Source organism: Embiotoca jacksoni, unplaced genomic scaffold, assembly GCF_022577435.1.
Source record: "Embiotoca jacksoni isolate LCO1_2020_lvr unplaced genomic scaffold, fEmbJac1.0.p SCAF_22, whole genome shotgun sequence".
Taxonomy (NCBI): domain Eukaryota; kingdom Metazoa; phylum Chordata; class Actinopteri; family Embiotocidae; genus Embiotoca; species Embiotoca jacksoni.
In genome coordinates, this window is record NW_027185363.1 from 7,619,202 (window position 1) to 7,636,144 (window position 16,943).

General features: G+C 40.1%; 2 protein-coding genes across 5 annotated transcripts in view; both read left to right on the plus strand.

Moving 5' to 3' along the window:
* Positions 1 to 1,127: 1,127 nt before the first annotated feature.
* atp6v0b (ATPase H+ transporting V0 subunit b) lies at positions 1,128 to 8,841 on the plus strand. Its single transcript, XM_069157675.1, has 8 exons — positions 1,128 to 1,395; positions 2,141 to 2,189; positions 2,766 to 2,849; positions 4,438 to 4,515; positions 4,697 to 4,766; positions 4,942 to 4,993; positions 5,461 to 5,651; positions 6,764 to 8,841. The coding sequence occupies exons 1-8, from the start codon at positions 1,311 to 1,313 to the stop codon at positions 6,788 to 6,790; spliced, it is 636 nt and encodes a 211-aa protein (XP_069013776.1). The 5' UTR covers positions 1,128 to 1,310; the 3' UTR covers positions 6,791 to 8,841.
* Positions 8,842 to 10,013: 1,172 nt separating this feature from the next.
* The window catches only part of b4galt2 (UDP-Gal:betaGlcNAc beta 1,4- galactosyltransferase, polypeptide 2), a 163,954-nt gene continuing 157,024 nt past the window's right edge, over positions 10,014 to 16,943 (plus strand). The window contains exon 1 of one of the 4 annotated variants that reach the window (XM_069157679.1): positions 10,014 to 10,519. The gene's annotated coding sequence lies outside the window, so the exon portion shown is untranslated. Of the gene's footprint in view, positions 10,520 to 11,120; positions 11,215 to 11,736; positions 12,008 to 16,943 lie in introns of those variants that run through there. The other 3 variants (XM_069157676.1, XM_069157680.1, XM_069157677.1) reach the window with 3 other exon arrangements.

Consider the following 16,943-nt stretch of genomic DNA (forward strand, 5'->3'; position numbering starts at 1 on the left):
CTTTATTGCATCACAAGCATAAAACTTTTATTTTGTTATCAACAGAGGCATATCCCACGTTTTAGCCACAGGCTTGTTTTGAATGCTTTTTGTCATAAAAACGTCCATGTTGCACACGCGAACATCATTGAAGTGAAATTTAATGAGAATAAACTTTCACTGAAGAAAACTTGAGATGAAAATAACTTTTGGTAGATCATCACATTAGCCATTCATAGAGGAATGGATGTCAAAAATACAATAAACTGATACTTTAGGGATTTAGTATGGCACCAAAGGTTTAGGATTCGCATGAGATATAGTTTATTAAATAAAGAATGGTCAAAGTCAAAGCAGCAGATGTGGAAATATTCTGACTTCTAGCCCCTGGCATGGGTCAAGTTCAAAACGTGCTGGATCCTACATTTCCCATGATGCTATGTCTGAACATTTTTCATTAGATGCCATGCCAAGATGTTTCAAACTTCACAGCAGTAGTTTGTAATGCAGGACTTGCATTAAAAAGATTCCGTAAAAAATATTTAGTCTTCAATTATAGGTGAAGATACACAAACAGGATTCATTACTAAATAAAATAATAACACTGACCAATTATTTGAGGCTGTGGAGTTGTTAAAGTGCTGAATGATTGGGATGCACTGTTGCATTTCAACTAAAAACCAAACAACACTTCTTTACGCAGCAATACATCTAAAAGTGACTTGATTTGTTAGGAATGTCTTTGTTTTTCAACAGAATATATTTATTATTGATTGATTGCACAAGTGACTAAGTTTCATATGGGTTTAATCAACGGATCGCAGTCTTACGACCTTTACTCATATGTGTTACAACAGCGACATCCAGCGGTCATTACGGGCGCTGCAGGTATCTGGTGTGGAATGCAGCCTTCTTAGGACGCATTCAGTTACTTTACGTGACTCAAATGGCTCAGTTGCAAACCTTTTTTTTTTTTTTTTTTTTTTTTAATTATTATTTCGTGTGTACTGTAAATATAACCCTACGTTGTTGTAAGCAGCGGCGGTAGATAAATAACCCGTGTTACGTTGTTATTGTTGTTTTTGGGAGGTCATAGCGGCGAGGTGAAGAAAACAAACAAAAACCATAACCGAACGCAGCCCTCCGGTTCTCGGTCACATGCCTGTCAAGCTGGATCAGCTGACATCAGCCCGCTTCTCCCGTTGACGCTCTTCCTTCCTCTATCGACTGAAACTCGTTGTTATATTCGTTTACTTCGCTTCGCTGGCATCGGGGTTTAAATTAAGGGCCACGTATATCTCGCTGATCCCGCCGGTCGGACCGCTGGATAGATGCTGCTGGAGTGGATGATGAACGGACACGCCATTCTTTACACGGGGGTCACTTTGGCCTTCTGGAGCACCATACTAATCGTCGGTAAGGTTGTCCCCCCCCCCCCCCCTGAAAATCACCCCTAATAATTGAATGACTGAGTGAAATAATGGATCTATTGGGATTATTCAACAAGGATTATGTCGTTGTTTTTTGTTTGTTGCATCGCACAGGGCGTTTTGTGCGCTTCACAGCTAGAAGTAGGGACCCGGCTAAATCCTGGGACGAGAGCGTTTCGCGGCTGTTATGCACGAGGTTATTAACGCATCGTATTTATTGGACACAAAGCCACAGTTTATCGCTCAGAGTATTTATCTCAATTTCACGTGTTTACCATTTAAGACACGCGACCCGGTTAATGTCTGTACGTTAGCGTGTCCAGCTGGCGGTGCTAAGCTAACGTCAATTAGCTCATAGTTGGAACAGAAAATTGTCCGATTGTTGTTTTTCTTCCAGTGTTTTATTTTGCTTATTTAGTTTTTTTTTTTTTTTTTTTTTTTACCCTAAGATAATGTCAGCTGTTCAGTTTTAAAACGCTTTTGCAAAGAGGAAGTGCAGCAGGTTTTCACGTGAGCGTGAGACGTCCCACTGGAGCTGCAACTTCTTTCCATCGCGGACATAATAAGTGTGACTGTGTTTTTTTTTTATTTTTTATACACGACGGGTTTATTAATGCAGAAACGTATACGGCTGAACTAAAAGGGGCTTTCTGTGCTTCACGTACCAATTTCCATTGTAAATATACATCTCGATTCCCTTTTTTAAAAATATCCTCTTTTTGTTTCCACAGGTATCTGCTACACTATCTTCGACCTTGGATTCCGCTTTGACGTAGCATGGTAAGTCTTTTTTTTTTTTTTTTTGGACACGAAGCTCCTGTCTCCTGATCAGTGGTGGCTGTGACACTTCGTGGAAGCCTTCGTCCTTCGTGCCGGAAAAGAAAGGACTGAACTTCAGGGGTGTTTACACATTTTTTTTTTGAAGTTATTCTATCAAACGGACACTTTTGCAGAAACAAAACTGCCTCAGGTTTTTTTTTTTTTTTTTTCCCCAGATTGCATAATCGCAAGAATACTGAAAATGCCTTGCAACACGGTTTCCGACTGACCACCACAGCGCAGGACTACTGCTAGGGCCTGACTTTCCCTCTGATAGTGTAACACCAGCGCTAATTTGATTTTACACGACAGATCAAAAGTCTACTTTGTTGTTGTCAGACATTTCTATACTTATTTCCCTCTATACTTTATTTAGGCAAACAAACGGTGGTGTCTTATTATATCTGCAGCATAACTTTCGACAGCTTCATCTACAGTTATTTCAGCTGAAGATGTTCGTTCTACGAGGTGCCGTTAATACCGATAGTGTTTCCTCACAAAGCGTAGCTGTAATAAGTTGCACTTCTTCACTTGCAGGTTCCTGACGGAGACTTCTCCTTTTATGTGGGCCAATCTGGGCATCGGCTTGGCCATCTCTCTGTCTGTGGTGGGAGCAGCCTGGTGAGTTACTGACCAGGAACAAAAGCTGAAAGTATATATTACTTTCTGCTTTCAGGTAGTTATAGTTACAAAACATTATCATAATCTTGCATACTATTGGACCAATTGATGGCTTCCTGAGAGTACTGAATTCCTGTTTTAAAGAGGTTGCAAGTCAATTATTTTTTATTGATTGACATAAGTGTGAGAAAGGTGGCGGTGCTTGAGGGCCTAAAATGCAACACTTTTCATTTAGTAGTTTCCTTTTGAATTTCCTCTTGAAACACGACGTGTAAAAGTGGAAAATCCTACTGTTTGTAATACTGGAACACTTTTCAGTATGTTTTTTTGACGGGCTTAGATTCTTTAATTATTTATTGAGTCTTAAGCCTTAATACCAGTTTACTGCCTAATACAAAAACATTTTAATGAGCTTGAAAGTGGCCCTGACCAACTTTAAATAGCTACCACTGACAAAACCTGACAGCTTCAGGGCCTCACACCACCTCACGCCGTCTGTTAGAAGTTGCACTTGAACACACCATAAAGACTACAGCTGATGGCCTGCACGCCTCCGAGATTCATTCACACCAGGCACCTGCAGCCGTCGTTTTTCCACGCCATCCTGAAACCCTCTCATCTCATTTGTGCTCAGAATTTAAAGTGTGGTTTCTGATTTTTAAAAAGGCATCTGGCTCTGTTTTGGTCTGGCTCGGTTTTGGCTCGGTTTTGTTTGTTTGTGAAGGAAGAAATGGGAGAGATGAAAAGCATCAAGAAGCTTCAATAAGTGAATGCAATCGTTGAGTCACCAGGATGAACAGTGAGAGAGCTCCTCCTAACTGACTTCCTTTGATGCAGAATAAGCTGAACAGCTGCAGATAAAAGCCAGCTAAAGCCAAAGATGTGTGGGACTTTGGAAAACAGACACATGCTGGTCACAGTGCTGTTGAGGTGTTCAATGGTTGTGGGTTAAATCTTATCGGAAAGTAGCTGGATTACAGATTCACCCCTCAGAAATGTTGATCTTCTTGTTTCTCGGCTGAGTCACTGACTTCTCTTTTTTTTGCATGAGACTATCATGCACATTACTTTGTCTTGTAATATTTCCATCATTGTAAATTGGTAAGAAGTTGTTTTCCACACATTTCCTAAAGATAAACACGTCTGAGCTGGCTGCCTGTTTAGCCTCCTGTTTGGATTTGCATTCAGAAGTTGTATTTTCATTTAGCATAAAATTTCTATTAGTGTCATAATATTGTCGCCCCATTATGTCATTAGATAGAAATGCGCAGCGGCAGTGTGTTCTAATGACTATAACCTTCATAGGCTCCTTTAGTGGTTGTGGGCATTATCGCCGTGTCTTCGGTGCATGTAGAACTATTTGGATGACAGAACATGTGCGTTTATACTGTGTGTAAATGGTGTATTTCAACTTAGACACTAGTAGCCAACTTCAAGTAGCATTTAACTTTGATTTCCACAGCAGAAATGGGAGATTGAATGATTAACAGCTTTTTGATTGTGTTTCTCTTTAATCCTTTTATATCTGTGGCTTTCTGTTCTGTTAAAAACATGTTTTGCTGATGTTGTTGTTGTTGTTGTTTTCCAGGGGGATCTACATCACTGGCTCAACCATCATTGGTGGTGGTGTCAAGGCTCCACGAATCAAGACCAAAAATTTGGTCAGGTAGGTTCATTCAGGAACAGATTCTGTACGGCCCTCATCTATTTTATAATCTATTAGCTTCTCTTAGTCACTGTCACAGTGTTTAATGAATTACATTTCCATAGCAACACTTTGTAGATACTTGGTAACAGGTGGTGTTTTCTCTCACACTGTTTCTCTCTGGTTTTATGTCCCCCTGCAGCATTATCTTCTGTGAAGCTGTTGCAATTTATGGGATCATCATGGCTATTGTCATCAGCAACATGGCTGAGGTCAGTAACAAAGCATTGTTACGAAAACATTTTTGCTTTTATTTACTTGTAAATGATGCAAGGAGAACTGCACGGGGAACAGCACAGCCGTGAAATTCAGTTTGAGTCATAAGGGACAGAAAGAGGTGAAATAAAAGGGTGGTTGTTTCTGAAAATAGTCTCTTTCATCTTATAGAACTTCAGTGGAACAACCCCTGAGACCATCGGCGCACGAAACTACCAGGCTGGTAAGAAAACATGAAGCTGATGAAGGCAAAACCTTAAGGAAAAGTCACCCAAAATACATACAAGACAGTTTTAATCTAAAAATCACTAATGTCACAGCTCTGAAGATCGATTGGTGACATTTTGTACGACCACGACTTTATCTGCTATAAGTTTTGTTTGTTACTTTTAGTTGACGGTGATGAAAATATAGATATTTGCTGCATTCAGTCTAAGTAAATATTATATATTATATATGCATTACTCTATACACTTAATAAAACAAATTTGTATTGACAAAATGTTGTTAGCGCATAGATCCCACATTTAATTCTTTCATTTTATTTTGCATAAAAAGATGAGAAGAGATTAAAGGAAGTCATATTTTAAGATGGTCCTAAATTGATCTAACAGGGAGGTTGATGTTTGCACCGAGTTCCTCTTTGGATTACTCATCACGCCCTTTGACTCACTGTTTTCTGTCCTCCAGGTTACTCCATGTTCGGCGCTGGACTGACCGTGGGCTTTTCCAACCTCTTCTGTGGCATCTGCGTCGGCATCGTGGGCAGCGGAGCGGCTTTGGCAGACGCCCAGAACGCCAGCCTCTTCGTGAAGATCCTCATCGTGGAAATCTTTGGCAGTGCAATCGGCCTGTTCGGGGTCATTGTAGCCATTCTGCAGGTGAAAGAGACGTGCTGGGGTTTTCTTTTTCACTTTTTATTTCGTTCCCGTGAGGAGGAATCTCTCCACTCTCTTGACACAAGAGTCAGCAACAAAAGACTGTTGTTGTTGTTGTTGCAAAAAAAGAAGTTATTATTTCCACAAATGTCTTGTTACATGTACGAGGGGCGATCAAAAAGGTTCAAGAATGCTCCTGTTGCATGCAAACGGAGAGAAGCACTGCGACGGAGCACGGGCTAGCAATAATCTTCGTGAGTATTTCACGTTACACCGCTTGATCGACATCAGCACCCGGGGTTACACATGTTTCTGTGACCGCTGCTGTGTGTGAAACTTTGGGACCGCATCAAATTTGGCGTAGAATTTTTCAGGAAATAGAAAGAAGGTAGTCGGTGTGGTTGGGAGCTACGATGGCGTCACCGAGGATGAGAAACCCTCAATAACGCCACCGTGTTATCATGTTGGAGAGCAGAGATGCAGTCATGCCCGAGTCCAGGTTGTTTGCGCTGAATGTTTTTTTTTTTTTTCTTCAGACATCTCAGAACGTCTCCGTAGAACTCGGGTGTTGACAGTCTGACCCTGGGGAACAAATTCTCGGCGCACGACCCCGCAAATGTCCGAGAAAACCAACCTCGTTGCGCCCCCGACCCGACGCGGCTCCTCCAGTCTTGGGCAGTAACGTTCTGCCCCTCTTGAAACGTGAATGCCACTTAAAACGGCTCGTTGCGTCATCGCCACAGATTTTCCCAAGAATTTCAAGGGTCTCCGTTGCTGATTTCCTGAGTTTGACCCACAATTGGATGTGCGCGCTGCGGCGAAATCGCAAAGGGTGCTGCTCACAAAACACGCGTGTACCTCGTGTGCAGCTGACTAATCAGTTGCTGTGTAGTTACTGTGTGTGACTGATCGCGATCAAGCGATGTAACTCGGACTACTAACTCACGAAGGTTATATCTTTTCCCTGCACCACGTGTGTCCCGGTGCTGCGCTCCGTTCGCACACAACAGAAGCGATCCTTGAACTTTTTGATTGACCCTTTGTATTTTGCGCGGACGTAATGATTCTAGCCGCATTCAAGATCCTGCAATAACTAGTTTCTTTTTTCCCTTCAGACGTCAAAAGTAAAGATGGGCGACTAGAAGATGCATCCACGCGCTGAGAAGAGAAAGACACTGCTGAAAATATAAGATGGATTATTGTGTAAATACATCGTAAATTATTTAAATGTCTCTATTTGCCTGGTGTTGTTTTTAAAAATCATTGATCCAAGAGTGGTACGTGCGTGCTCTTCTGTTTTGCCCTGAGGGAAACATGCATGTCAAAGAAGAAAACTGAGGAACAAAATGAAAAAGGTTGTTCATCAGATGACAATTTATGTTGCTGATATATAAACGTCATAAAAGTGATTTTAGTTGAAGACTGGTCTACTGTCGGCAGCCAGTCTTTTGTCTCGTTTGTAGCTGGATCGCAAAGTTGATTCAGGTTCATCAGTTTGTTTCTGACCACTCTTGATGAATGATAGTTAAAAATGACACCAGAGGATCTGAAAATATTTGTGTGTGTGCGTGTGTGTATGCTGAACATGTGATCTTTTCTTTTTTTTCTTTTTTTTTTTTTCCTGTGAAGCATGAGGGTGTTTATCAGTGTTGTAGCCTGGTCTGTCAGTTATTTTTTTTATTTTTTTTATCTGTTCTTTGCTCATAAGAAGTGGTCCTTAATCCACATAGTGGCCCAAATACAGTATTTATCAGGCTTCCTATCATTAATAGTGATGGAGATTTTATGAAGTTTAGAATTGGGAGTGTTGATCTACAATCATCAGTGAGGTCACAGGACAGTCGGACATGCTTATTTTTTGGACGCCAAATGGAGTCAAATCACAGCCGCACATCTCTCGCTAAGTTTGTCATCCTGCCATTTATTAACTCCGCGCTCGAAAAGGTTTCCTGATTTGATACCCATTAATTAGCCTCCCTGGTTGAGTCCAGTTTTATCCAAAGTTGTGATCCTTTCCTGTAGTTTATACGAGTTTAATCAGGCACCAGATAGGACTGTATATTGTTGACTGGGAAAAAAGCAAAAATAAATCTTTTTAAAGAGACCTTTTATCCGAAGTATTGTGCACAGAAAGCATTGAGAAGTTTACAAGGAAACGAAGATGTCGTCAGCATGAAACTTGTCTTTTAGGAAACCTAAAATGTGAAAATACCAACCTTACATCTTCCTGGACAGCAAATTTAAATCTGTTTGATCACAATTGTTATTGAGTATTACCTTTGACTGGGTAACTGTTAATATTAGCATGACCATCATTGAATCAGAGGTCTTTAGGGAAAATAAGTTGAGCCACAGATTTGGATGTGAAGCAATCAGCTGGTCTGCCGCCCAAAACTCTGAACTCCAAAACAAAATCAACTTCATTAAAGCAAATTTCAATATGCTTATTATACACAAATCGGAATCTACAAATCTGCACATTTATTTGTTGTTAAACTGTCTTGTTTTGAACGTACATGTAAACGTTTGGTTTTCCAAATTATTTTCTAACATTCCTGAAAGTTTCCTTCCTCGTGTGTAAAACTGAGTCGTGTGTTGGTAAAAGTTGAAAAGCAGACGTTAAACTCCTGCAGCCTCATTACAAAGCCGCCTAATGGTGCTTTATAATGTCAGTTTGTGTGGATGTTCTTCTTAGCTGGCGGTTTACAGTGTTTCAGCTGAGTTTTCTGGATGTATGGAAACGCACTCCGTACCATTTTACGTTCTCGATGCATCATTCCACAGAGATGACAGACCACGGCTAATTGTGAATTGTCTCAAATCTTTCCTTGTCAATTTTTTTTTTTTTCCTCCACACATCTGCCGAAAGAGTGTAAACATTGAGTCTCACCTGGGGAAAGTGGATTGTCTTTAGTGTGTGTGTGTAGACCTGGCCTCACAAAGGGGTCAGCTTTGTCCTCGTAAGTCATGAAATCAAGGTGTAACTCCCGAGATGCCTTCGCAAAACCAGGCTCTGCACCAAACCCCGGGCTTTCAGTGACTGTAGGTGGTACTGTGTGTACATTATGTTGACGTGATGGTGATCAGAAAATAACTCAAATAGTTTTTGACATTGTGTATAATAATAATAACAAACTCGAATTTTCCTTCTGGCTTCATAAATGTCCTCGAGAAAATAAAATGGTTCGATGAAGATCTTTGGAATTTTTTTTTTTTGTGTGTGTGATTTGTATTTGTCTTAATGTCATTTTAGTGGTAAAACGTCGAGTTAGTATCAACGCTGCTCTTCTAAATGGGAGCTTTATACGTGACCCAGGTCACTGAGGGTCACTGAGGCGCCTGAAGGACTTCCTGCAGTGTTGACTTGCTTCCACTAGATGGAGCTGAAAACCACAACATCTGATCAAACTGGTGCTGAACACTTAAAAACTCGGTAACTATATCTATCTTGTGCCGATGACTGTAAAAAAAAATCTCATAATAGTAGATTGATCATAATAAAGAGCAAATCGTCTTCTCGTATAATGCATTGCTTGGTCCTACAAGACCCTTTCTAACTAATTTGTGGACAAACTTTTAAATTATAGTAATCAATGTTAATCTGTTCAATTAGATGTTTAACAAACATCTAATCAAAGTTGTGGCTTATTTTGACTGCAGGTGTTTTACACTGACAACGAATGAGCAGTGGTTTTTATTCCATATGACGCAGACCATACCGTCAATCTACTTAATACATGCAAGTCTGAAAACGAATTGCTTTTATGAAGTTATTAAATACAGTCTTGGTCCACTAACACTCAGTTTAAGAGCTGAGTAAAAAGAAGCGAGAAAAACCTGTCTGAGAAAACCTGATAAATAATAGCTCTCAGAGGTTAAACAATAAAGTCTACTTTACAAACACAAATCATAAAGTTGTCACATCTATTTTTATAAGTGCAACCTTGCTAAACTATATCAATTAGACAATTTTAAATATAGACCAAACCATATTTGTAGTATTATTGTGAAGCCAGAATTAACTAATAAATGGTGACCTTGATGACCAATTGATTGACTATAAAACATACAAAACTTTTGTTTTATGCCTGTGCACTTTTAATTTATCCTTCTTGCTGTAGCCTACTTAGCTTTGACGCAATTTTAAGTGTTTAAAAAGTACTACATAAAAGTACTTAAAATGTAGTGTTATTATTATTCTTAGTAACTGTTATTATATCTTGCATGTTGGGGGGTTTGAGTAGCAGACAAAAGTGGGTTATCAAATCAGCCCCCCCCCCCCTGAATCAGACGAATAGAATAAAAAGAAAAAAAAAAAAAAAAGCGACAGTATAATCCGTGCCGTTCAGGCTTCCGTAGGCAGTGATAGCGACGGGACCTGGTCACTGCCTCAGCCTCAGAGCATCCCTTTTCGTTGCCTCCTCATCATCCTCACCAAAAAAAACCCACAAGCGAGATGACGGGAAACCGCGGGCACAGCAGCTCTCTTCTCCCCGGTTTGCGGTAGAGCGTCGTCGAGGGGGGGGCTACGTTAGCCGTCCGGCTAGCGTGCTGCTACATGAAAACATGAGTCTTTCCCCCCCCCCTGATGGAGAGCAGACATAACAGCCTGTCTGTGGACACCAAAAGAATATAGTTATCCTGAGCAAGAGTCGAGCTGGGATGAGCCTCTTGCTTTTACCCATTTGATACAACATTTTTTTTTTTTTTTTTTTAAAGCCAAACGCTCATTGAGACTTTTTTTTAAATTTTTTTTATTTTTTTTATTTTTATTTTTTTATTGAAATGGAGTTTTTCCCTCGGCTGATGATGAATGAAATGAGTGCTGCTCCAGCAGAGAAGATGCCCACGTAGAGCAGCATCAAAGGTAGGTAGGTGCTCCTCGTCTGCTTTCTGGAATGCATTGTTTCACTCAGCATCGCTTCCCTTTGTTTCCCAGCCAGCCTGCATACATACATTCATCCATCCAACCACCCTGCAGCTTCCAGGGTTTCACTGACTTTTGGATATTTGTGTTGGAAATATGATCGCATGCACTGCCCCCCCACCCCACCTCCTACCCCTCTTTTTTGTTGTTTGTTTGTTGTTGTTATCATGCACATTCCCACAAACTAGCAGCATCTTTTACACCCCCCCCCCCCCTCCCCGCCATACTGGGCTTCACTCTGCCTCCCCTCACTGTCTCTCTACTGTACATGAGCCACACCGCTGAGAGGAATCAACCATGCGTTTTTCATGCTTCGGTCTGAAGCTTTTCACAGCTCTTCAAATCCACTTTGAAAGTGCAAATTTTTTTCCAGAATTTGCTGCTGCCATTTTCTTTAAGGAAGCGTGGGAAGCTGTCTGTAATGCAGACGGCAGCATCTCATGTCTAATGTTCCAGTGAGCGAAGAGCACCAAGTGTGCATAGCCAGCTTTAACACTGGGGGGAATGAGAGGGAAGAAGAAGAAGAAGAGGTGGGGGGGAAGTCTTCATCATGTAGCTTAAACTAACCAGGCGTTTTACCTAGAAGCTCTGCACCCAGACTGTAAATCAGTCTGACTTCTCTCTCTCATTTATGACACGGTAGGTCTTTAGGGCTGCTGTTATAGAGGCTATAGGAGCAAGTGGGACTGGGACTACCTCACTTTGAAAAGTAACTACGCCCCTCGTGCAGAGTCGGCTCCCGTGCTTTAATTTTTTTTTTTGATGCTGTATGGGCAAAGCATTTTTCTTGTCATCTTCAAGTCAGTGTGAACGCCACGTCTGTACTTGCATTTGTGGCGAGGCCTCATTCTGACGAGGTTTAGATCATTTGATTAATAAGCGGATTGTTTTCTTTATCAATCCCTTCATAAACTGTTGAAAAATAGTGAGTAACGTCCATCACAATTTCTTCAACCCTGAAGTAACGTTATCAAATTGTTCGTTTGGTCAACTTAAGAGTCCAAAACCTAAAGATTTTAAATTAACGTGAGGCTGTGCGATCAAAAAGTACTCACAACTGAGAAGTTGGATCTAGTTAAAGGTTTTTTTTTTTTTTTTACCTGAAACAATTAATTATCAAAGTGGCTGCTGATTATTTTGCTGTGGATCAAAAAAAAAAAAAAAGCCCCACGTTACATAATAATCATTTGAGAAAACAGTTATCTGTATCTGCATACGCGTTTACATCACAAAGGAAGAGTCCCACTTGACAAGCCCGTCTCTGCTTCAGGTCCAGTTACTCACTTGTTCTGAAGCTTTCGGTCGTCTCGAGCAGAAACAATCTGCTCCGTTGCCATGGCGTAAAGAGAGAGTCAAATGAATGAAGGCTGGATTACATTTGGCTGCTTTCGTTTCAGATGGCAACACCGCAGAGTTGCTGTTTTTGTTGTTAGTAAGTAAACTCGACATTCTTTCACCGAGTGCTGTTTTTAATCAATTGTTTCTCGCTGTTTTCAGCGAAACTACGGCTGCATCTTTAGGCTGTCTGCTGTGAAAACTTGTCTTATCTGTGACTCAAGTGGTGACAGTGTCAGGGAGTTTAATTACAGGTGGTAGGTTTGTCTCTGTGGTCGATCTGGAACCAGAAGTTCCCAGGTTTTCAGTCATGGCAGAAGAAGGATCACGCTGCAACAGCTATTTGTAACTAAAGATTTGTGTGAAGTTTATGGAAACTTCCGGCTTGTTTTAAACTAGTGAACGACTAAAATATATAAAGATATAAAGTCCACTTTACTGAAAAACTTGTTTTGGTTGTTTGGAGTTCTGTTGTCTGTTTGACCCTCACTGTGAAGAATGATCTATGTTTGCAGTTTGACACTATAATACGGTTTTCAAATTCATGTTTTGTTGTTGTTATTATTATTGTTATTTATTCTTTAAACATGACTGAAAGGGGTCTTTAAGTAATGTTGAATGCAGACTATGTGTAAACTGGTTGCTAGGAAACAGCATTACCCAGTTAATCGCAATCAATGCTGTAAATGAACAATATCTACCAATCTTTTGTAAATTCCTTTTACTTTATTTACACATTACACTGAGAGAAACTACGTTTTTCAGAATAGTGTTTATGCATTTTTGAATGAGTGGAGAATATCTGATGATGCTAATCCGAGTAAAGTTATCTATCTTTTTACTGTGACATAATTAGCACAGTGTTTTTCCAATTTAAGCTGCCCAGTTTACATGATCATTATGCAGCGTCTCATTGAAGATATTTCAATCATAATTTATTACCTCTTTTACTCTTCAGTCCAAATGGATCATATATTACCAATCTTACATTTGTATTGTCTGAGTGTTACCTCACTTAGCTATGCAAATACAGTCAGTGGTTGCTATGCAGTTAGATAAGGAATATCAATGTGTTAAAAGCCAAATAAAATAACTTTAGCTTTGTCTTGGTCATCCAGTTCAATTAAAAAAATTTTTGTATAGCGTCAAATCGCAACACGGGTTATTTCATGGCACTTAACACATTAAAGTCCTTACAGCAGAACTTTACTTTCTTACAGCTGTGTCTTTTAGACATGCTTGAAGTGTCATCAACTGATTTGTTTCATAGATGGATATAACTGGGTGTCATCTGTGTAACGGTTTAGATTTGTGCAGTGTTACCTGTTTATATCACCAAAGGGAAACCTGTATAATGCACTAGCACTGAACCCTGTGGAACTCCGTCACTACGTTTAGTGCTAGTTGAAGAATCATTGTTGATATGAACACATTCAAATCTATTTGGATATAATTTGAACCAGCCTTTCATCTTAATGACATTTTTCAGTCTCTGAAATAAAATGTTATGACTAATGGTGTGATCTAGCGGGACGAGGATAGAGATAAGTCCATTGACTGCATTTTGAACTTTTAAAGATCTGAACAAATCAACTCTTTGTATGTGGTCAGGGCTCTGATTTGAATGTCTCTGTTTAAGGGGTACACGGTGGAAAAAACAATTATATTCAGTGTTTTTTTTTTTTTTTTTTTGTGATGACTCTGAATCTGCTCTAATGTGCTGTTCAATGCTGTGGATCAGGTTTTTTTGTCTTTATGATAAGAAATGACTCCTAAAATGTTGTTTTCAGCCAAAGGCCTCCTGTTAGCTGCAGGTGACTGTTTGGATCAGCCTTGTGTAACACTATCAGGTCTTCTAGAGTAATCCTCTCTGTTTGCAGCACAACCAGCAGGTTACACTGCTGTGGATGAACCTGCTTTCCGTCTCTCGTGAAGCTCTGTGCAATGACGTGGCGAAGAGCAAACTGCTTGTTTCCTATTGGTTTCCTCAGGTTCCCTCATTATTCTCACCTTGCCGGTCCTGACAGTCAGCACCGGCGGCTGCTACAGATTCATTCATCTGATCGCTCTTTCATGTTGGGATTTGTTGTCATGGTAACTAACTGAGCGGTTCCTGAGTTACCAAGGGGGCGAGTTCAGAGAGGGACACGTGTGTGTGTGTGTGTGTGTGTGTGTGTGTGTGTGTGTGTGTGTGTGTGTGTGTATGTGGGTGGGTGGGTGGGTGGGTGGGAGGGTATCTTTTGTGGCTTATAGTTGTTCATTTTTTTTATTTTTTTTTAGGCTCTGAAATAAAGGTCAAATTATCAGCTACAATTCAGTACTTTAGTATTGTATAGTATTTTGTTGTCCTCTTTTCTGTCCTGTTCTTTTCTCTGTTTACTCTGGTGTTGACATCGTTGCATCTCTTTCCCTCCGTGCCCGGTTTCTTGCATGTCTGTCCACTGTCAACATCCAATAAATGGCTCAAAATGTCCCACATACCCGTGGGGGGGAAACAGTGCTGTTTAAAGGAACACTTTGACATTTTGGGAAAGGCTTGGCTGGTTGCCTAGCAACTTCACTGTGATGACAGCACCTAGAAAAGTCACTGCTCCGGTGTCAAGAAATAACACTGTACAAAAAAAATAAAAATAAGTAAAAAAGTTATATTTGTGCTCTTGCACAGATTACTCAAACATAAAATAACACGTGGTGACTGTACGGGATGATTTTCTTATAAAACATTTTTTTTTACATTTTGACATGGCGAAGCTATCTCGCTTCCCCCTTTTATCCCCGTCTTATTTACAAAGCTAAGCATACCTGCTGCAGGCCGTAGCTCCATCTTTAATGGACCATGAGCTAAGTATTAATCTTTCATCTAACTCTGCAGCAAAAGACCAACATGCCAAAATATTCCTTCAAAGTATTCGTGTTGTCAAAGTCTATACCTTCTTGAGCAAAGCAACAACAGAAAAAGCCCATCTAACATGATGTAAATGTGGTAATAAAAGACAGACGAGCCCACCTGTTGGTAAGAAGAGATTTATTTTTTATTGGTTTTACTTCACAGCTCTATTAGAATTCTCAATGTTCAAATTATCACACATGGAGCTGCCTTTTAGTCGCATCGTTAGGTTTAATCTTTCCTTCTGTTCAGTATAAATACAGATACTGTTGTCAGTAGGTTCAATTTTGTTTTCTTTTACATTTAAGAAGATGAAACGCTGCTTTTCACACACATCGCTAAATAGAGATGACAAAAAAAAAAAAAAATAACACCAAGGACACGGTTCGAATAAACCAGCATCCATTGAAAGCATTACTGGACAGTAGTGGCCTTAAGCCAAATGTCCCAGTGATGTTTTAAGCCAAAAAAGACACTCATTTAAGTAAACTGTCTTTAAAACCCCTCAGCAAATCCTCATCGCACTCCTTCTGCCCACAATCCTCCCAGTGAAGCCTTCCTTCTGCCGAAGCACTTTATTTATTTCTTTGCTCTGTTGCCAAATGAGCAGCTGGATCAGAGAGGGAGAGAGAGACAAGAGAAAGAAGACACGGAGACAAGGAGACACAGAGAGAGAGGGGAGAGAGGAGACAGAGAGGAGACAGATCTTTGGATTGGAGCTACAGACTGGACTTTGTAGTATGAGCATAACGTGGGTGCAGCCTGCCTGCTGATAATCAGCAGACGTAACAGAGGAGGAGAATTCCTCGAATGGCTTTCAGAGTCTGACTTAGCATATTAATATATTTACAGTGTAAAGAGCTCTATCAAATACTTCCCAACACTGTGACGTCTCATTAATTTCTCTGTTGCTTGTCAATTTGTCCCGGAAAAGTAAATTTACACAAGTACGGGAAGGAGTGGACATTTTTTAAAACAAAGCAGGGCACTTGTTCTTCGCGGAGCAAAGAGGTGATGTGATATCAGTTTCTTTAACAGTCCAACCTTCTTCAGATCAGAGACGGCTGAGAGGCAATTTAATATCTGCACGGGCAGAGTCGAGCCGAGGAGGTTTGAGCCCGGAAAACACTGGAGGTTTGTTCTGATTTGCTTGGATTTTACTTCCCTCTGTTCCGCTCTGCTCTTTTCATCGCGCTCTTTTCTTTCCCGCTCGTCTCCGTTTTCCGGGGTTTGTCTAAAATGCTCTCACAACTCCACAAATTTCACCAGGTGAAATCAGACTGCCATCATCAGATGACAAAAGACACTAAGCCCTCATTCAATATTCCATAATAAAAACAGAGCAGTTTATTATATAGTTAGCAGCAAGGCCACTTGTGAATTATTAATAATTTATAAGTATAATAATATCATTTTCACTTTCAGGTTTTTTTTGTGTGTTTTTTTTTTATCTTAAAGTGAAACCTATCAGTGCACATGCCATGGAAATTTCTATTTTGTTCAATTGTACGAATTATGGAAAGGAAATATGGTGCACTAAGTAGTACGCAGGAAGGGGCTTAACAAGAAATTGTATTAACAGGTGGTAAAAACTAAAAACACTATCTGACATTATATTTTGGTTCATGGTGCTCACAGGATGAATCCTGATGACTGTTTTCTGTAGCGCCACCGTGTGGTTAACATTTGTTTCTTTTAGTGAAATGCCTCTGCAACTATTCAATGCATTACAGTTAAATCGGGTGCACAGATGTGCTCCTCTCCAGGATTATTTTGATAAAGTTATTAAAACCCGACCTTGTTTTGCAGTTGGAGGTGTCAACAGCTGTTTTGTCGTTGTCCTCTGTGGGAAAAGTGGTTTTTGGGCTGCAGGGGATTTTTTTGGTTGCAATACTGCGAGTGACCTCTGGGAAAACACTGACTGCAAGGCTGAGTGGTGGCGCTGTACAAAGCTCGAATATATTCATTGAAATATTATTATTATTATTATTATTATTATTATTATTATTATTATAAGTCGAATACCGGGGCAATGAGGTGTACGCATTAACGTACATAATGTCCTTCACATATAAATTGTTCTTCTAGTTTCTGCGCAGGTTTTCTGATAATATTTTGGTGGCTTAAGAATTCATAATAGAATAGG

Bases quoted from the DNA above. Each gene is read 5' to 3' on its own strand.
- atp6v0b (XM_069157675.1), top strand. From the start codon at position 1,311: ATGCTGCTGGAGTGGATGATGAACGGACACGCCATTCTTTACACGGGG. The intron at 2,190-2,765 runs GTAAGTCTTTTT...CTTCACTTGCAG, and splicing joins TTCCGCTTTGACGTAGCATG to GTTCCTGACGGAGACTTCTC. The intron at 4,767-4,941 runs GTCAGTAACAAA...TTCATCTTATAG, and splicing joins TCATCAGCAACATGGCTGAG to AACTTCAGTGGAACAACCCC.